General features: G+C 51.9%; 1 protein-coding gene across 1 annotated transcript in view; it reads right to left on the minus strand.

Annotated features, from left to right (window-relative positions):
- The window catches only part of LOC107106516 (sulfotransferase 1A3-like), a 16,313-nt gene extending 1,047 nt beyond the window's left edge, over nucleotides 1-15,266 (minus strand). The window contains exons 1-7 of the mRNA XM_015406684.1: nucleotides 15,216-15,266; nucleotides 14,737-15,078; nucleotides 12,024-12,150; nucleotides 7,120-7,214; nucleotides 3,460-3,640; nucleotides 3,183-3,284; nucleotides 401-444 (exon numbers count right to left, since the gene is read on the minus strand). Coding sequence (XP_015262170.1) covers nucleotides 401-444; nucleotides 3,183-3,284; nucleotides 3,460-3,640; nucleotides 7,120-7,214; nucleotides 12,024-12,150; nucleotides 14,737-15,078; nucleotides 15,216-15,266 — 942 coding nt within the window. The remainder of the gene's footprint in view (nucleotides 1-400; nucleotides 445-3,182; nucleotides 3,285-3,459; nucleotides 3,641-7,119; nucleotides 7,215-12,023; nucleotides 12,151-14,736; nucleotides 15,079-15,215) is intronic.
- Nucleotides 15,267-20,762: the final 5,496 nt, after the last annotated feature.

A 20,762-nucleotide genomic window follows, 5' to 3' on the forward strand; every position in this document is an offset into this window, starting at 1 on the left:
GGCTGTTTTTTTTTCGTTTCTCCCCCCCCCCCCCCCAGCCAGTGAATGTTGTATTGCAGGCATCATGGGAAATCGTGTTTCTGTATTTGACTTGCTCCGAGTTGTAATGTTTTGTGCCTGCATTTTAAAAATGCATAGAGATTGTGGTATGATTCAGATCGATGCTGCACACCTCAAAAATCTCTTTCTAAAGTTACTCATGTTTTTTTAATTGCTGTCCCAGACCTTTTAAAAACCTGCCTGGAATTCAGAGAGAGATAGGCAAGACTCTCCTTTTTCTCCCCTTTCCTGATATTTAAGGGCTGCATTTTTTCCTTAGGGGGGGATATATGATTAACAATTTTAAATGCTTAAATAAAAAATAAAGTTCTTTTGCATTAACCTTTGAGCTTTTCCTAACCTGGATTTCCACCGACATGGTCCAACCGAAGATCCTCAGTTTCTCTGTATCGGTAACCCGAGGAATTCAGAGAGGACTGTCAGGTCAACTTCCTTTCCTGGCCCTGCTCCGGCCTCCATGCTGAAGCTGAGCAGGTGACGTGCAGTGTTCCCTCTAAGCTGAGTCAGTGTGAGCCAGCTCACAGTTTTTGAGCCTCCAGCTCACAGATTTTTGTCTCCGCTCAGGAAGGGTGGGGCTCCAGAGCCAACAAATTGATGCAGCGGCCAAATCGCGTGGTCACAACTTTAATGCCAGGAGCTCACCAAGTAGGATTTTTACTCACAAGCCTCACAGCTTAGAGGGAGCATTGGTGATGGGTTCCTTGTGCATCAATTCAGTTTGGTGCCCTGCATGACAACCGGCTTGGTGGTTTCTCTCCCTCCCAGCCCTCTGCAGCAAAAGAGGTCCCTCGCATCAAAGATAAGTGCCTCCCCATCACCCACCCCCACCTGCCAGGCAGAGGGCGTCTAGGAAGGATATCGACAGACTAGGTAGATGCCCGAGTAGCTTTAGGGGCTAAGAACTCCTCTTCCCCTCAGAGCATTGCACACCAATGTGTGAGGTGGATGCTTTGGGCAGTTCCTGGACCTCTGTCCCCTTGGCCAGAACAAGCAGGACTTAAAAAAACAAACAAACACCTGCAGGCAGACACCCCGGGGGAAGTTCCAGAACAATATTGGTACCCTTCAGACCCTCAAGGCTTCGGGCACAGTGCTGCAAACTCCTCTGAGAACTTTCTCCCACTCTCTGTAGCCTTCTGATTGTCATGGGTGTGCCCACCCAAGAGCAATGCCCGGGGGTGTTGCTGTGGCAGGTCACTTATAGGCAGGGGGCATTTCGTAGAAAAAGAGGTGCAGGAGCTCATTAGCATAAGTTATTTGCATATGCCACACCCCCTGCCATCACCGGAAGTGTGTCAGAAGGCAACACCCACCGCTCAGGCTCCGCTGGACTGTTTTGGATTGCTAGCTATTGGGGGGGGGCGTGCAGATCTGTCCACGTAGAGGAGGGAGAGCTTGTACCTGAATAAAACTTGGTCTTAAAGGTGCCACTGGACTGTTTTGGACCAGGGGGCCTGGGGGGGGCTCTGCAACTTACCTGGCTGCTTCTTGCTCTGACTGAGGGCTGCTGGGAGCAGGGGGTGGGGCTTGTTGCATGTGCCCACCCCCTGGGCTCTTTACTGCCGGAGCTCCGCTCCTGTGTGTTCCTGCAGGAAATGACCCCTGCTTATAGGCAAGTTGTTTATAGCGCACCCCCCCCCCGTATGGCTCCAGATGTTCCCTTTTTAAAGCCCGGTGAGCAGCATCAAAGAGGGGCATTAGTTTCGGGATCTGGGCAGTTTCAGGAACTGAAGCCATACCTGCGCGGGTCAGTTTAGCCGTGCCCTGAAAATGATGCGCTTGCTGGAACAGTGGCAAGTCCCATGGGAGCCAAACCGCACCCCATGCAGAAAGGCAGCCCCCCCCCCCGCTCAGCATCCATCACGCAGGGAGGGGGGTAAGTGGGACTCTCCTTTTCCTCTATCTGGAAGGTCCGGCAGTGCTTGAGATGCCCAGAAGAGGGCGCAGAAGAAGCAGTTTACTGACGCTGAACCACGTGCCCCTCATAAGCACATGTGCACAGTGCCAAAACAGAGATCTCTGCTTAACTTTTTAAAATAATGGGAAGACCTAAACCGGGGCTGGCTCTGTGGGGAAGAATACCCGTTTGTTTTTCTTTCAACGCAAATATATTCAATAGGAACCATTTTATTTAAAGCACTTGTGAGCCTCCCTTTCCCCCAACAATGGGACCAATAGACAAAAAACCACATAACCCCCTCCCATCTCCTTCCTACAGGGCACCAATCCTGCTTCTAGCAATGTCAGGAGGACCTGCTGACGTCTCACGGAGCTTGACCTTCAGTAGCCAAAAGTGTTTGGATGCAAAACCCAATCCCTAGTTGGGGCGTGGTACAGCGGCTTCTTCGGGGGGGGGGGATTAGTTGGCCCTCAGTGGGGATCCCAGGGCTTCCTTTCCCACTCAGCATGTGGCTGACATCTGGCTCCCCCACCCAAGCTGTGCCAGGTGCCACACGGGGGCAGTTTTGCCAATGTGGCTGTGTCCCAGGCCATCCGCACGCTCTCATCCTCCTCTTCCCCCTGGGGGGAAGCCAAGGGGCCTGGGCCAACTGATCTCATTTGCTGGGAGTCCCAGGAGGAATCTTTGGCAAGGAACTAGATATTGGCTGCGAAATGGAACTGGCTGTGAATGCGGCCTTCTGACAGTCCGGAAGCTCTAGAACTGCTCTGCAAAAATCAGCTGCCCGCCTCCCAAGAGGAGGAAAGGGAGGCCAACGGTCAGCACCTGGGGCAATTATGTGGTCCTGCCAGGGGTCATTTCGTAGAAAAAGAGCTAGGGGAACTCATTAGCATAACTCATTAGCATATGCCACACCCCCTGACATCAGGGCGTGCCCCCCCCCCGAAATGACCTCTGGGTCCTGCCTGCAGAAGAAGAGGAAACCTAACAGGGAGCTGGGAGTTCACACAGCCCCCCCCCCTCCAAGAATACAGCAACACCAGGATGGTGGCCGGGAAACCACTCTGTGCTCTGCACACGGAGGATCCAAGCTTCAGCCCTCCGCAGCGAAAGGGCTGGGAAAGAGCAGGCGGTTCTTGGCTCTGTGGGTACGGAGCTGCCTCTGGGCCCTGGGCAAATCCTGCTTCTGGGGGGGGGGGGGGGGGGGGCTTTGTTTTCAGGCCCTGGAAGCTCAGGCTGCAGTCCGCCATTTCCCGCTGGTACACCTTGTTGAAGAGGGCGCTCTGCTCTGCAGAGAAGTGGTTCCTCCAGTCTCCGACGATACCTAAAAGCAGAAGAATTGGCCAAGGCTCAGGGTGGCCTGGCCTGACCCTCCGTTTCCTCCAGTCCCCAGCTGGCTACGGCCGGCCAGGAGCCTCGTGAAGGAGCCCAGCGCTCCAACAGGAAGCTCCGGCTGGCCTGGGGAAGGGGCGCCCCCTCCCCACTCTCCTCCCACTCACCTTTCCTCATGAATGTGCTTTTGCTGGAATCCAGGATCTCCTGAGGGACGAGCGTGTAGTTGACCATGGGGTTCGCCCTCATGGAGGCAAAACTGCTGTGCTCCTGGATGGCCTCGATCTGGCCCGGCTGCAGAGGGCAGCCCAGGAAGGCGCTCAGGCGCTCCACGCAGTCCCGCAAGTCCTGCTGAGGCAGAGAAGGGGGTGGGGGGGTAAGCAAGAGAGGAAGGAGTTGCCCGGAGTCCCCTGTGGGGGGGGGGTCTGACCACATTCTTAACAGGACCCAGATCACTGGTGGCGGAAAGCACCGTCAAGTTGCAGCCGACTTCTGGTGCTCCCGGAGGGTTTTCAAGGCGAGAGACAAAGGGAGCTGGTTTGCCCCGGCCTGCCTCTGTGGAGCAACCGAACAGCCACCGTCTCCAAGTGCCTTTCTGGACAGTAAGAGCAACCACAAAAGAGCGGCTCATGTTCCACACGGAACCCAAAAAGCAGCGCTCGCTCCTTGCAAGCTGTTGGGTGCGTTTTCTGTGCACTCCCCCTCCCCCCCTGCACCAGAGTTGGCAATCGTACCCCATGCCCATGGATAGCCTTGTTGTTTGGGCACATGGGCACCTGAAGCTCCCTTCTACTGAATCAGACCTTCCGGTCCATCAAGGTCAGTCTTGTCTACTCAGACTGGTAGCGGCTCTCCAGGGTCTCAGGTAGAGGTTTTGTTGGGTATTACAAGTTGAAAACACTCAGTATATAATGTCCTGGCCCCACTGCTGGACCTCCTGATGGCACTGGTATTTCTGGCCACTGTGTGACACAGAGTGTTGGACTGGATGGGCCTTTGGCCTGATCCAACATTGGCGTCTCTTATGTTCTTATGTTCTTATGAGTAAGGATGTAGCCGATTTTGCTCTGTTGTTATTTTCATCCCAGTTACCCTTCCCCATGCTAGAATTTAGTAAAAAAATTATATTTTAATCATACATGGATTCTGAGTCTGAATTATTTTACTTTGGCTCTGCTGGACTATCTTATCTCTGCTAAATACCATTTTTTTCAATATCTCACTATCACCCAACACGTTTTCCTATCACCCACTGCCTCGTGCTTTTAACCTAGAGATGCTAGAGTAGAGATTGAACCCGGGACCTCCTGTCTGCCAAGCGGGTGCTCTGTCGCTGAGCCAAAGCCCCTCCCCTGGGGGCAGGTGCCCGGCTTCCAAGGCAGAGACAGACAACTTGCCAATCGCAGGCCACGTCTGGCCCACGGGAGCTTTCCATCTGGGTCTCAAGCCGCTCGCCCAACTGCACAGCAGCCCTGTCCGAATGGCCGGCAGCCCCTGGTCCGCTGAGGGAGGGAGAGAGAGGGAGGCACACCTGGTCTCCGCCTCCCGTCCGAGCTGCTCTCTTGCTGGTGACATACGGCAGGAGTCCTCCTGGGGCCACCTTCAAGACCAACATCATTTATTCCAGCAGGGGATTTTCTAGCCTCCAAAACAGACAGAAGAGACTTGGACGCCTCCCACAGACCAGGGAAAAAACTCCTAAGCTCTGCTCGAAGGGATGAGCCAAGCCTGTTTTCCTTTGAAAACCCCCACAGTGTATGTTCCCTCTGACACAGGGTAGACTCATCACCCGCAGAGAGACGTTTAATGCTCCTCCTGTGGTGAGGCTTCACTGCAAATAAGCGGTTAGCCTTGTTGCCGGTGTTTTTCTTTTTAAAAAAAAGTCTGCAAAAGCAACACGAGTCTTCTGCTGGTCTACCACAGCAAAGAGCTCAAGCGTCTAGCAGAAAGTTCACAAAAGCAATAAAAAATGACAGGAAGAATATGTCATTTCCCCCGTCCATAGGAGCCAGCTGGGGGGGGGGAAGAGGTTGTTGAAATCCTCCCTCAACAAACACTCTGCTATGGAGAAGGCCGTCTGGGTCCTGCACAGCCATTGCTCTGGGACAGAGCAACCCTCATGAGAAATGTATGTGTGGGGGGCGGACGCCTTGAATGAAGCAAGGCAGACAGGGAGGAGCACTGCAGTGACTCATGTCGGCCAGCACGGGTGTAGTGGTTCAGAGTGTGGGACTAAGATCTGGGAGACCCAGGTTCAAACTCACACATGTGCCCTGGAAGCTCGCTGGGTGGCCTTGGGCCAGTCACACGCACTCTCAGCCTCACCTGCCTCACAGGGTTGTTGTGAGGGTAAAATGGAGGTGAGGAGAAGGATGTCAACCGCTTTAGGCCCTTATTGGGGTGGAAGGCGGGATATAAATAAAGTAGGTAAATACAGGGCTATTTTTGGGCAGGAACACACAGGAACGGAGTTCCGGCTGGCTCCCAAGTTGGCCACGCCCAGCAGGAACTCATTAGCATAATAGGCCACACCCAACAGCAGAAACTCATTAGGATTGGCTACATTAGGGGTGTGTGGCCTAACATGCAAAGGAGTTCCTGCTACAAAAAAGTCCTGGGTTTTGACAACAAACAAGGTAAACAGAATAACAAGCAAAAGGTGGGTGTGGCTGGATAACCACACTTCTGGTAACATGGGGGTGCGGCCTATTATGCCAATGAGTTGCGCTGCCAGAGGTGTGGCCTAATATGCTAATGAGTTTCTGCTGTTGGGTGTGGCCTATTATGCTAATGAGTTCCTGCTGGGCTTTTTCTACAAAAAGAGCCCTGGGTAAATAAATTGGCACGAGGGGGGGGGGAAGCTTGTAAGTCGGGCCCAGACAGGGGTGGTTATTACTTGTGGAAGGCACGCTTTGTACAGCCCCGATCTAATAATAGTGTGGATAAGAGTTTCACAAAGTTTCGTGCAGTTCCTCGCCCAGAGACAAGAAGAAGGTATTGGTAGAGCTGAGCAGGACACTCGCATGGTGGCGCAGAACTGGAAATGCCCCAAGAAAGAACAAAGAAACGGGAGCTGAGGGAAGCCGGGATCCTCACCCGGACTCTCTCCCCCAAGGGCTTCCCTAGCTGCCCCTGAGGGACCACCCTGCAAGCCCCTGTTCAAAAGCAACAGGAGAATACCCAGTCTGGCTGGCTGCTAGCCCCCCCCACACACACACACACCCCTCAAGCCAAAACAAACCCAGAATGGAAGATGTGCGCTTCAGTATGCCAGAAGGTGCACACTGACTTGAGCTGCAAGGAGAGAAGAAAGATTTCCAGCTTCCATTCAACGTGCCAGGGAAAGCGCAGTTCCGGGGAAGAACACAGACCATGGCCGCCCTTCGAGTCCTCCCGCTATTTTTGTATAACAAGGAGACCCTAAAATGCTGTAATTTAACGGCACTCGTGACTTAGAATCATAGAATGTCAGAGTTGGAAGGGACTTGCAGGGTCATTTAGACCAACCCCCTGCACAAGGCAGGACATTCACAGATACTTCCCATTCCACACCTGCAGTGACCGCTGTTCCACGCCCAGAAGATGACAAAAAACCTCCAGGATCCCCGGCCAAACCGGCCTGGAGGAAAAATGGCTTCCTGACCCCAAAGTGACGATCATCATTTCCCTGGGCGTGTAAGAAGGGGCCACGAGAACTAAGCCCTGACTGAAGACTTAAGCAACATCCAAATGCTCAGACTTCAAGGCCGCCGCCGGCTCAGATCTGGCGTACTCCCCCCCCCCGTCCTGAGCCGAGTTACGAGGCCGACGACAAGGCGGCCACTCACCTGGTGCAGCTCCTCATACGTGACCCAGAAAAGGTCCATCTCCTTCTGGCAGCTCAGCCAGCCCTGGACGTGCTGGAACCAGGAGCCGTAGTGCACTGCCCAAGGGAGAAGAGCTGGATCAGGCCCCACCGACACTTGAAGCGACACCCCCCCCCCAGTCCCTCCCGTGTCACGGTCACGCAGGCTGGGTCCGGGGCCCCAAAGCGAGCGCTGCCTGCCCCTCGCCTTTGGGCTGAGATTCCAGCAGGTTGTTTGTTCACCAAGGAATCCTCGCAACTCTTCTCAGCCAAATGTCCCCTTGCGCTCTCCCCAGCCATTGGCAGGTTCTTGGGCTCCAGGCATTTCCCCTTCTGGCGTGCCGGTGGGAGGAATCACAGACATCTGCTGGAAAGATTCCCACCTCGTTCCTTGCCCCACCCCAAGCCGGACATTGTTTTTAGCCAGCTTACTCTACTCTTAACGAGTCGGCTGTATGGCCTGCAGAAATCCTAAAGGTGAGGCGTCCACCATCATTACCATGGGACCCTGCACTCCTGAATCTCTACCAATATTTACAGTTTCCGGAGGGCAGTTAGAAGAAGAAGAAGAAGAAGAAGAAGAAGAAGAAGAAGAAGAAGAAGAAGAAGAAGAAGAAGAAGAAGAAGAAGAAGAAGAAGAAGAAGAAGAAAAAAAAAAACCGCCCTTCACTTGGAGTCTCAGAGTGGCTTACAAACTCCTTTCCCTTCCCTTCCCCTCCCCACGACAGACACCCTGTGAGGTGGGCGGGGCTGGGAGAACTCTGACACAAACGGCTCTTTCAGGAACAGCTGTGCCAGAGCTTGTGACTGACCCAAGGTCATCCAGCCAGGTGCAAGCGGAGGAGTGGGGAATCAAACCCGGTTCTCCCAGATTAGAGTCCGCACACCGAACCACTACACCAGACTGGCTCTCCTATCTGAAGAGATAGATTTGAGTCCGGCACCCTAGAGATCAGCAAGATTTGGGGGGCAGGAGCTCCTGCAAGCCACAGTCCCCTTGGTATCCGACGAAGGAAGCTCCGGCCCGGATATTTTGTCAGTCTTTAAGGTGCTCCTGGACCCGAATCTGGCTCTGCCGATATTTATGGATTCGAGACACAACAGAGTCAGTCTCACACTTAGCAGCTGATGGATCAAGAGGGGTTGCCGTGTTAGTCTGAAGAAACAGAACAGGAAAGAAGAGAGTTTAAAAATAAGTAGGACATGGCCTCCTGTCCTGAAAAACAGAAAAGGCTCTACATCTGACAACAGCACTACAGATAAGATTAGAATCCACATGCAAAAGAACCTCCTCAGGAAACAATCCATATACAAAAGAACCTGCTCAGGAAAGCTCCTCCATTAGCATGTTTTCACAGCCTGGGGAACACCTACAAGATAATGACTCAGCCCTATCCCACCTTCTTTAGATATAAATTACCTGCCTACCATTTTGCTTCTCACCTTGACACAGAGATTACTCCATCTTTCTGTGTGATACCTCTGAGGATGCCCGTCACAGCTACTGGCAAAACGTCAGGTCCTACAATGCCAAGACCACGGCCACACAGCCCGGAAAATCTACAACAGCTAATGAACTCCGGCCATGAAAGCCTTCGACAACGTATTGAAACAGAACACAATCTGAGTTCCCCAGCGGAGTCTGCAACCTGAAACTCGCATACACGAGATGTAGAGATCCATTGGGATTTACTTCTGAGAGATCACACAGGATTGCCCTGGACATAAATTGGGGAGGGGGTGTGTGTGAAATAATGACTAGGTGCCTGCTTTTCTGGAAAGGGGGTTCTGCAACTGCCACTTAGCTGAGCACAGATCCTCCAGGGCTTTCCAAAGGATGTGTGGTTTTGCGAGGCTCGGCGGGTTCTCAAGCACAGGAAGGCTGAGACACACCGTTCTTTAACAGCTTTGCTCTAGGGGGGCCCCCAGCTGACCCAGAAAGCCAGCATGGAACCTGCCGTTCTGTTCTGTTTCGCACGCCTGTGGTCAAGGCTCTGGTTTCACAGACGCTCAACAAACAGCAGTGAAAAGCGTTTGCAGTCCTAACAGCAAGCAAGCGCTAACTGTGGATGACTTATGGGAAAGAGATTCTTCAGCTAACCTAAGGTGGGGAAGAGATTTGGGGACTGGAAATTGTGCGTAGCAAATCCCTCTGAGCCCCTTCGGGTGTGCCCCTGGAACTCTGGGAGTGTTCGTCAGCACATAAACCGGGCTCTAACGACTTATGTATTATTGCAGCAATCTAAAAGTCGTTTTGGAGCTGCTTAAAAGGAAAGGGTGAGCATATAAAAACCTCTGGTTTCACTGGGAACATTCTTTCTTTCCTCAGGGCAGAGTGCTAAACGTTGGGACTCCCTCCCACCACTTCCTCCTGACATTTGAAGTTATATGGGCTTATGGCTCCAGTAACTTTCCATATTCAGTTGACTAAAGGGCTTCTTCCCCTCCTTCAGAGGCCCAGGGGGAAATGCCAGCCCCCTCCCAGGTGGCTCTGCACCGCTTTGGGGGGGGCTCCTCCTTGCGCTGCCCCAAGCTCCTTGCAGGCCAGCTGCAGCCCCCGGGTGAGCCGATCCCTTCTCGGCTTCTTTGCAGTTTTTGCCCAGCAAAGCCGCCTCTTGCTGGGCCTCCCGGCCGGGCGTCACTTACTCAACAGCACAATTTAGGTTCCTGTGGACCTTTGTCTCAACATGAGATGGATTGATTCAATAAAGGAAGCCACTGCCTTCAGCTTGCAAGACCTGAGCCAGGCTGTTAACCGCTGGAGGTTTTGGAGGACATTGATTCATTGGGTCACCAGAGGTCAGAAGCAACTGGACAGCACAGAACTCACACACACACACACACACACAAGTTTGTCTGGTTTTAACCCTGTCATTCAATGCACTGTAAGTTGCCTTCAGCTCATTCTTTCCGGGGAAAGGTGGGAGACAAATACTTGCAACAAGTCTCCTGGAATTGGCGAGGGCCGAAAAGGTTCCCATGTGAAGTCATAGAATCATAGAATATTAGAGTTAGAAGGGATCTTGCAGGTCATCTAGTCGAACCCCCTGCACTCTGCAGGAGCACAGCCAAAAGAGAGCCCTACATGCCTACAACTAGGCTTGCCAAGTCCCCCCGGGGGGCGGGGAAAACCCCGCCCCAGAGGCCCATTCCCTGCTGCCGGTGGATTGGGCCCCGGGGGGAACCCCACCCCGACGTGCACGTCACCCGGAAGGGACGCGACCACGCCGGGCACACTGGAGGCAGGGCCACAGTCATCCGAGGGAAAACTCTATGGTTTTCCCTCAGATGGTCGTGGCCCCGCCCCCAGTGTGCCCGGCACGCGCGCGAAGATCACACTTGGCAAACCTACCTACAACATACTTGAAAGATGGTTGTCCAGCCTCTGCTTTAAAACGTCCAGTGAAGGAGCATCCACCACCTCCTGAGGCAGACTGTTCCACTGCTCAACCACTCTTACAGCTAGGAAGTTTCTCCCGATATTTAGCCGGTAACAACTCCCTTGTCATTTCCACCCATTGGATGTAGTCTTGCAATCCGGAGCAAGAGAGAATAGATCTGCTCCATCTTCTACAGGACAGCCCTTCAAATACTTGAAGACTGCAATCATGTCCCCTCTAAGCCTTCTCTTTCTCAGGCTAAACAGACCCAAACTCTTTCAGCCTTTCCTCATAAGTCTTGGATTTGAACCCTCTCACCATCCTGGTTGCCCTCTTCTGGACACGCTTGAGCTTGTCAACATCCTTCCTAAAATGTGGTGCCCAAAACTGGACGCAGGACTCCAGGTGAGGCCTGACCATAGCAGAACAGAGCGGAACGACCACCCCCCATGATCTGGACACAAGGCTTCTGTTAATGCGTCCTAAGATTGCATTAGCTTTCTTCGCAGCCACATCGCACTGCAGGCTCATGTTTAGCTTTCCAGAACCCCCAGATCCCTTTCACATGTGCTGCTGTCAAACCAAGTCCCTCCCATTCTATATCTGTGCCTTTGATTTTATGTACCTAAGTGTAGGACTTAGCATAAATATTTGGCCTCACTCTCCCCCCCCCCAGTAGAAAAGAGCAAGAGTCCAGAAGCACGTTAAAGATCAACAAAATTTGTGGCAGGGGTACGAGCCTTTCTGAGTCGCTGTTGACTCAGTGACTCAGGAGAGCTCCTCCCCTGCCATAGACTTTGTGAGTCCTGAAGGTGCTCCTGGACTCTGGCTCTTTTCTCCTGCTCCAGGCAGACTGACAGGGCCACCCATCTGGATCTGTCTCCACAATCCAAGAACCAGGGAAGATCATCTGTGCCAGTTTTCTTTCCCAGAGCTCAGAACGAGGGGCTGACTGTTCTTCCTCCCATCACATGCACAAACACACACCCAACAACGACAGCATACTGAAATAACACAGCTACGGCAGAGTTGCTTCCACACTTCAAGCGTCTCAGCATCCTGAAGGGCTCTCTCCACAGTGCAGCTGCAAGCTGCGCTGCGAATGCAAAGCTCCACTTGAAAGAGAGAGCGGCCTTGGCGCCGAAAGCCCGTCATTCCGTCCTCTACTCTTACAAGGCTCCCGAGAAAAAATGAGTAATCCGTTTGTGAAGGAAAATCTTGACATTTGAGGATCTAGCTAAAAATAGTATATTTCTTGTCCAGTCAACAGTGCAGTGGAACATTTCTGAGTTCTCTGGAGACCTTATTTGGTTTGGCAATAAAACTCACCTGCGCTCAAATATCCCCTGACCCTAGGAAGTGCGGTTAGACAGGCACGGAATCCCTCCCATAGAACAGGTAGGTGGATTCTGAGCCCCCTTCAGGTTTCGCTCCCTGAGAATTAAGCCCGTCCTGGATGAGTCTGTACCATGATCCTGGCACAGGCCCACCCGGGCATCCCACGCACCCGTGCCGTCCAAGAATCGGAGGAGGAAGTCATCGAAAGTGCCAGGGTCTGGGAAGAAGTTGGCCATCCTGTGGAAGTGGTAGAAAGACACGGCCACGTCTTTGGGGTTTCTGGCCACATAGATCACCTGTGTGAGAGGGACAGACAGACACAGGGAAGGTCACCCGGGGCCACTTACCTGCCTGGATCCACCACCACCCCTTTCCCAAAGAAGCAGGCTCCATTTTATCCTCACCATGACACTGGAAGGAGGCTAGGCTAAGAGAGAATGACCGGCCCACAGTTGTCCAGCAAGCTTCGTGGCTGAGTGAGAATTTGAACCCAGGTCATTCCAACCACTGCACCACACCGTCTCCCTCTTCCTCCAGCACACAGCTGGAGAGCCAATTGGGTGTCATGGTTAAGTGCAGGCGGACTCTAATCTGGGAGAACCGGGTTTGATTCCCCACTCCTCCACATGCAGCTGCTGGGTGACCTTGGGCAAGCCATAGTTCTGGCATAGCTGTCCTTGAAAAAGAGCAGTTTCTGCCAGAGCTCTCTCAGCCCCACCCGCCTCACAGGTAGTGTTCCCTCTAAGCTGAGTTAGTGTGAGCTAGCTCACAGTTTTTTAAGGCTCCAGCTCACACATTTTTGTCTTAGCTCAGGAAGAATGGCTCCAGAGCAAACTAATGCATGCAGTAGCCAAATGGTTCGCTCACAACTTTAATGCCAGTAGCTCACCAAGTAGAAGTTTTGCTCACAGGACTCCACAGCTTAGAGGGAACATTGCTCCCAGGGTGTCTGTTGTGGGGAGGGGGAAGGAAAGGAGTCTGTCAGCCGCTCTGAGACTCCCTTGGGTAGTGAAGGGCCATGGGGTATAAATCCAATCTCTTCCTCCTCTTTTCAATGTCCCATGCTCAAGAGCTCCAAGCTGGGCTCCCGAATCATTCCTTTCCCCCCTGAAGTGGCCCTCAGCAGATGGCTCAGGCTGGCCTGATCACATCAGATCTCAAAAGCTAAGCAGGGTCAGCCCCAGTTACTACTTGGGTGGGAGACCACCAAGGAAGTCTCAGGTTGCTACACAGAAGCAGACAATGGCCAGCCACCCCTGAACGCCTCTCGCCTTGAAAACCCTGAAGGGTCACCATAAGTTGGCCGCACCTTGATGGTACTTCCCACCACTCTCCTCTGAGGTTGGAGAAGATCATTATGTCCAGTAAGGATGAGGCCTCTGCCTACTCAGGAGACTCTCCACTTATGCAGAAAAACAGGAACCTACATGAGCCACAGGGGTGGGTGAACCCCAAGCCAACTAGAAGGGGATCAGAATTTTTCCGATCTGACAACGGTCTCTTCTTTGACATAGCTTGTGTGAAATGGGGTTGCCGTTTAGCTGGCTCCCCCGTAACAGCGGAGGAGGCGGGGACCGAATTTCCTCTTTTATGGGGGGCTACTGGATTACTTTGAACATTAAGGCTGACATTGTTGGTATTTGGCATACGGTACTGATTTGTGGTTGCAAATTTTGGTTTATTGTTCTATCTGCTTGTATTTATATAACAGGCTTAGTGCCGGTTTTCTCTAAATTTATGCATTTACTGTAAATTGATTTCAACATTTTCTTTACACAGTATTGATTTTTTTGGGGGGGTTGCTGATTTGGCCAGCCTGCCTGTTAGCAATAGTAAAGGTAAAGCTTTCCCTTGCTTGAAAGCCAGTCGAATCCGACTCTAGTCAATCCAACTGTAGTCAAATTCGACTTGCTCATCTCCGTCTCCAAGCCGAAGAGCCAGCGCTGTCTAAAGACATTTCCATAGTCATGTGGCTGGCATGACTAGACGCCAAGGTATACGGAACACTGTTACCTTCCCACCAAAGTTATACCTATTTATCTAGTTGTAATTTCTTGCTTTCGAACTGCTGGGTTGGCAGGAGCTGGGACCAGAGACTGGAGCTCACTCCATCATGCATTACTCGGGTCTTGAACTGCTGAACTACCGACCTTCCGGTCTGCCGTTCAGCGTCTTAACCACTTGAGCCACCACAGCCCTCTGTTAGCAATACCAGAAGCCTAACTGTTGGTTTCTGTACAAGTTTGCTGCATAATTAAGCAAAGAGCTGACACCACGTGTGTTTGAGATTTAAAGAAAACGATCTTTACTAAAAACAAGGGAGGGGAGGTACACAGGAATTGGAAAAACAAGAAAAGACCCTGAATTGACGACACCTTCTCTAGATAATCTCTATGCCAGTTGGCTCCTTCTCTACCGTTCTCTCTTCTCTTCAGAACAAAGGCAAGATGTTCTCGCTTTATTCTCAGCAAAAACAGGTAGACACCTTCCAACCTCAAATAACCAAGGGTCATTCTGCCGGTCATCTCTCTAGGGCAGGACCTCCTCTTTACCTGGAGGGAACCAAGGGCTGATCCCTGATTGGCTCTAAGGCTAACCTGCTAGCTAACACAAACGTTAACATATGTAAACAAACAGTTTAACTCTTTCATGACAGAAATGAGTGACCTTGCAGTACTCCGGCACTAACTCCCAACCATCTGCCCCCTTCCCCCTTCAATATGGAACTATCTTCACTGACTTCCAGTCTCTATGAGCAGGACGGGCAACTTCCAGGATCCTGGGAGGCCTAGAATGGCACACCCAAGTCTTCTGAGCCCAGCTTTGCAGCGACTCCTGAAGTCCCAAGAAAGTCAGACCTCTCAGGAACTGTCTGCACCCACCTTGGGCTTGCCTTTCTGCAGGGTGGCTGCCAGCACCCGCCAGGGCAGATGGGTGGTGAGAAGGCGCGGTCCGTCGGTCTCCTGGAGAATCTCCTTGAAGTGGACGTGCTCCAGCCAGGGGGCCCGGGCCCAGTTGGGGATGCTGGTGGCTGGCTCTGGGTCTCCCTTGCTGTAGATCAAGGTCAGAATCTCCTGCATCCAAGTGGTGCCTGGAAAAGAGGAGAGCGGTGGCACCCTGAGGCAGACCCCCTCCGGCCCCGCATCTCCCCCAAGGGGCCTCCGGGTTAGAAAAGGCCATTCCTCCCAGGGCCGGCAGCGTCGGCATGCGCTGGAGTGGGGCTGCTGCCAGGGCCCACGGCTTCTGGTGGGGTCCACTGCCGCTGACTCGTGCAACTCCTAACTCGCGCTGCTGACTCACGCGCCTCCTCCGATGCCAGCGCTCACACCCTTCCACTGCCCGCCCACGCGTACGTCCTCACCTCTCCTCCCAGCTGCGTGTGCTGCCTGCTGGTGCTGCTGGCAAAGGGCATCTGGGTGGTGCATAAACTAATATATGAAACTTAACGTCAAAACAGCGCCACAGCATTACAATCCCTAAGCCACTCTTATTATTTCATTCCAGTTCGGACCAACACAAGACAATAGTTGCACAGACAAGTAAAGAGCTTGAAGGGAACAAGCCATCCCCCAGTGTGGCTTCACTGTTCTAAGGTGGAGAAAAGGCTTCTCAGTTCCAATCTGGAAGAACGAATGTCCCTGAAGCCAATCCCTCCAGTCTCTGAGGCAAACACGGAATGATGGACTGCCGTAGACCCACTCTCTAGATGTGACTAGGCTAGCAATCCCTTCATCAGGGCTGCACATCGAGGGGTTCTCCCATCTCCCATCTTAAAGACTGGATGGATTCGCTTCAGGGACATTTGCTTCTCCAATTGAGAAGCCTTTTCTCCACCTTAGAACACTGAAGCCACACTGGGGGTTGGTTTGCTCCCTTCGAGTTCTTTACTTGTGTCGGTCTGAACTGAAATGAAAGAATAAGAGTGGCTTAGGGATTTTTACACCTCCAGCAGTTCCCTGAAACATTTATATAACATTTTTGCAGTCTATCTGGCGTCCAGCGCCATCTGTATATCATTTTTATTATATTTTCTTTATACGGCGTAGCTCTTAGTAACTTAATAGATTTCCATGTTTTTTCCCATTCGTCTCTATCTACCTTGCGTCCCAGATCTCTTTCCCATTTGATCATTGATGGTTTTTTCCAATCCTCCATTAATTCTTCTTCTAGTAGAAAATAACATAGGAACGCATTTCCATATATGGTGGAAATGCGAGAAAATACAAAGATTCTGGAAAATTACTAAACAACTGATAAAAGATATTACAGAAATAGATTTACCATTGAAACCAGAAATCTTTCTATTAAACATTACACCTGATGGCATTAAGTATAATGAAACATGTATTATTGCATATGTAGCTACAATGTCGAGAATATGCATCGCAAAGAATTGGAAGTCTGATATTACACCGAGTAAGGAAGAGTTGTTAAGCAAGCTTTTTGATGTAATAGAAATTGATAAATTAAATATGTTTTTGGCGGGAAAAACAGAAGATAAATTTAACCAGAAATGGCACAAGGCCATAAAATGGTATGAAGAAAATTGTGAGGTTGACCCCCCTAATTGTAACAAAAAAGGGGGGGGAAGATATATGTATGTATTTATGGAAAAATTATAAATAAAACTTTAAAAAAAAAGAGTGGCTTAGGTATTGTAATACTGTGGCGCTCTTTTGATGTAAAAGACATGCAAATCGGACAGGGCATCTTCAAAGCCTGGCACAGCGGAAGGGGCCCTCAGCACAACTAACGGCGCAGAAGCAAGAACCGGCCCCTGGAAACGCCTGTGGGTTTCCTCTGACATTTTGGTTTACCAGCATTGCCTGCCTTCCTCCCACAGATAGGCCAGAGGAGGCCTGGCTGCAAGACGATGCTGGCTGAGGCAGCACCCCAGCTGAAACCGGTTCCTGCCTGCGCGCCTCCACCTGCGCCCCCCGTTCAACCGAATCTGCATTTGCATTTTTAAATTAGTTTCATGCTGCCGTGATGCCATCTTTCTCTATGCTTGCTTGAATGTCGTTTGGAGAAGATTCTTTTAAAGCAGTGCAGAAGTGCAATGACAGTGGAGCCGCCCCGAAAGGATGATAAGCATATGTGGACGTGCAAAAGTATGCTAACACACTTGAGGTGTGAAAATGACACCAAATGTAGACAGCTTTTTTGAAGACAGAGTCAAAAGGCTTGGAAAGACAAATGCCGATTCCGCCCAGGCCTCTGCATGCACTGCTGCCTCCTGGGTGCCTCCTGTCATGCAGCAGGGAACGAAGGAAAGTGGCAGCTGCTGAAATTCCATTTTGCAAAGAAAAATGCAAAGCTCCCCTCCAGGCAGGAACGCTCTTTGTCTTGCAAGAATCCGCAGGGAGCTGGGAGGGTGTAGCTGCTCTCCCCCTACAGAGGCAGGGCCGGAGGCCTCAGTAGATTTCTCCCCTTCCCACCTCCTCCCTCGCCTCTGGCCAGGCTGGGCCCAGCTCTCTCCAAACCAGTCTGATTGGGTGGGGGGGACCAGTGCGGCTGAGCTCAACCCAGGAAAGGGGGCTGGGAGGAAGGGGGAAGCCAAAACAGACCACCACCCCTCGCTGTCCCAAGAGAAATGGCGAAGACTAGTCTCAGGAGCTCACAAAGACAGAAGGAGTTGAAGGTGACAGAGTTTCTTGTGAACTAGAGCCACTTCCCCTGGGGTGTGAAGGGCTACAGTCCAGGGGGAACGCTGTACATCCCAAGGCGCAGGTGTGGGGCTGTTTCAGATTCTGAGAATTCAAAGCTCTCTCTTTGGGGTCTGCCTCGAACAGTATTGCCCAGCACAAACAAAGAAACAAAGAAGAAAGTGGGTGTGGAGGACCGCTCCCAAATTCGGATGAACCGGCAGTTCCTTGTTTATTGGCTCAGAGGTCAACTATGTTGGTCCGCAGCAGGAGAGCTGGTCCTGAGACCAGGAGCCCCTTCGAGACTGACAAGATTTGGGGCCGTTTCAGATTCCGAGAATTCAAAGCTCTCTCTTTGGGGTCTGGTGAAGGGAGCTTTGATAACCCCCCAAATCTTGTCGTTGCTCCTGGACTCAAATCCAGCTGTTTAAGGTTTACTTTGTCAGGTGCACAAAATGCTACGTTCAGCTGACACCAATATGCACAGACAAAGTTACCAACAGAAGAAGGGCATGGCCATTCAATTCAAAAGAGGTCCAGCATCCCAAACCACCATAGCAGTGAAAAGTGGAACAGATAGTCAAGATGGGTGCCTGCCAGTGCTCCCTCTAAGCTGTGGAGTCCTGTGAGCAAAAATTCTACTTTGTGAGCGACTGGCATGAAAGTTGTGAGCGAGCGGTTTGGCTGCTGCATCAGTTAGTTTGCTCTGGAGCCCCATCCTTCCTGAGCGAAGGCAAAAATGTGTGAGCCGTAGGCTAAAAAACTGTGAGCTAGCGCACACTAACTCTGCTTAAACACTGGTGCCTGCCCTGCTGGGTTCAGCACTCGCTGTTTACTTCAGTCACACCCTGTGCCTTCCTCCCCACTGGGCCCCCAAATGTCTACAGCAGGGGTAGACAAACTGTGGCTCAGGAGCCCGCACACGGCTCTTTCACACATATTGTGCTGCTCCCGGCAGGGCGGCTGGGGAAGCTCGATATCATTAGCAAACAAATTATAATTGGACAAATAACTATCATTCTCAATATCTGCTTTTACCCCTTTTGTTATTATTTTGGCACTCTCATTTAATGTTAGCAAAAAGCAAATCTGCATACTTCCCGGTAAAAAGGTGTAATATCTGTTCATGTCTTGAGGCTCTCAAGCATCTGACGTTCATTCTATGTGGCTCTCACATTGAGCACGTTTGGCCACTCCTGGTCTACAGCTCCTTTGTGGGACTGGGCAAGCAGGGGCACTCGGGAGGGAGGGAGGAAAACTAGGATGGGAGGGGTGTCAGCTATGCTGCCATGGGGGTTGGGATGTTCTTTCGGTGTCTGTGTAAATTGCTTTCGCATTCCTTTCTCTCTGCTTTGCGCTGAAATGCTGATCTCTAAAGAACGGCGGAAGACAGGAGGGCCTGGCATGATCTGGTCCATGGGGTCTCGAAGAGTCGGACTCGACTGTGCGACTGAACAACAACAAAAGAAGTAACGAGGGAGGTGCCTAATTGGCCAGCGCAGTGGGGTGTGTGTGTGTGCATACGAATGCCCTATATCTCATTAGGTTCAAGAGGCAACTGCTATTCTTAACAGTGACTATGTTAATGCACCTATGGCTCTTCAATAAAAGTATAACCTTGCTCGAAACTGTTTCCTTCCCACTGAAGCCATTCAAGTAATGAAGCAGGATGCGGGCACTCTGGCACAATCGTCCTGACTTGTCTTCTGCAAGCTAGGTGCGAGGAACCCCCCCACACACACACACATTCCTGTTTCCCACTGGGTGCGTGTTGCTCTGGGAGGCTCCCAAGGCTAGCAGGGGTTGGAGAGAGGCCCACGCCAGGAGGCTGCCAGCAGAGCAAACCGTCATCTTGGCCAGCGGGCCCAGCCGGTCCACCCCAGGGTCCATTTCAGCCTCTGAGAAGATGCCCTACTGGCACATGTTCAGGAGACAAAGCATGCAGAGGCAGGAGCCTTCATGTTTCCGGGGACAGACTGCCCTGCAATGGGCAAAGGCACTTGCAAAGGGAGTGTTGAGAGACTCCACCCAAACAGTGCTTGGATTTGGCCTCCGGAGCCCGTGTTTCAGGATGTTAAGGGCGCCTATAACTGACCTAACCTTATCTGTGGAAAGGCACTCACCACAAGTGTGTGTCAGAAGGCAGCTGTACGCAGGCAGACCGGCCAGCACCGGTGCTGTCGTGGGCCCATCTCATCTACACAACCCATTCCTGAACAAGTTTTACCACTCTTTTTACCTTCATCGCAGCCAGGAAAGGGATAGTTAAGTGCTTTAATGGGCATGTGGGCAAATAGCAGTGCAGGGGCGGGAAGAGCCGGTGCTGCTCGCTCAGCGGGAAAGAGGAAAACAACAACTGCCCCAGGTGGTTCACAGACTCCCAGAGCTGGATGGGGGCCCTACAGGCCATCTAGTCCAACCCCCTGCTCAATGCAGGAACAGGTCCTACCTAGAGCATCCCTGACAAGGGTTTGTGTTGGAATTGCAAGCTGCTTACACTTCAGCCATTACAGAGTTAAATGTTGTTTGTTAGGAAACAGGATGTTACCTTACATAATGTATTCAAGGGCGGGAAAGTTTGTGGGAGTTGTTTATCCTAATGAAGTGACCTGTAACCTTTGTATTGGTCAACTAACAACTTGTTTGTGGAAATGCTTTGATCTAGCATTCACGTATTCACAAGGTTTATGGCCCGTTGTGTGAACCAAAGCGGTAGTTCTCCTTCTAGAAGCCAAGACAGATAGAAAGATGTAGCTGTTAGCATATAGTACTGAGAGTCTGGCCTGTAGCTAACATGGGGCCCACAGGGCCCGGCCCCCTAGTGTTTCTTCTGGGCCCCAGTGCCGGATTTACGCATAAGCTAAATAAGCTATAAGAATCCCAACAGTTTGTCCCGCCGCTGCCTGAAGACCGCCAGCCAGGGGGAGCCCACCACCGCCCCAGGCAGCCGGTTCCACGGATGCACAAGCACTACTCTGCCAAAACGTTTCTCCCAAGATGCAGCCGGTACCTTCCAGCCCCGAATCTCAACCCATTCCCAAGAGTCCTCTCCTCTGCTGGTGGGCCTCTCTGCACCACACAACTGGACGCCGGGGGTGGGGGTGTCTCAGGGTGCGGGGAGGGCTTACTTTGCAACACGACCATCGACCTTGAATCTAAGAATCCCAAAAGTTTGTCCCGCGCTGCCTGAAGACTGCCAGCGAGGAGGGGGAGCCCACCACCGCCCCAGGCAGCCGGTTCCACGGATGCACAAGCACTACTCT

Source organism: Gekko japonicus, unplaced genomic scaffold (assembly GCF_001447785.1).
Source record: "Gekko japonicus isolate JY-2015 unplaced genomic scaffold, Gekko_japonicus_V1.1 scaffold386, whole genome shotgun sequence".
NCBI classification, from domain to species: Eukaryota; Metazoa; Chordata; class Lepidosauria; order Squamata; family Gekkonidae; genus Gekko; species Gekko japonicus.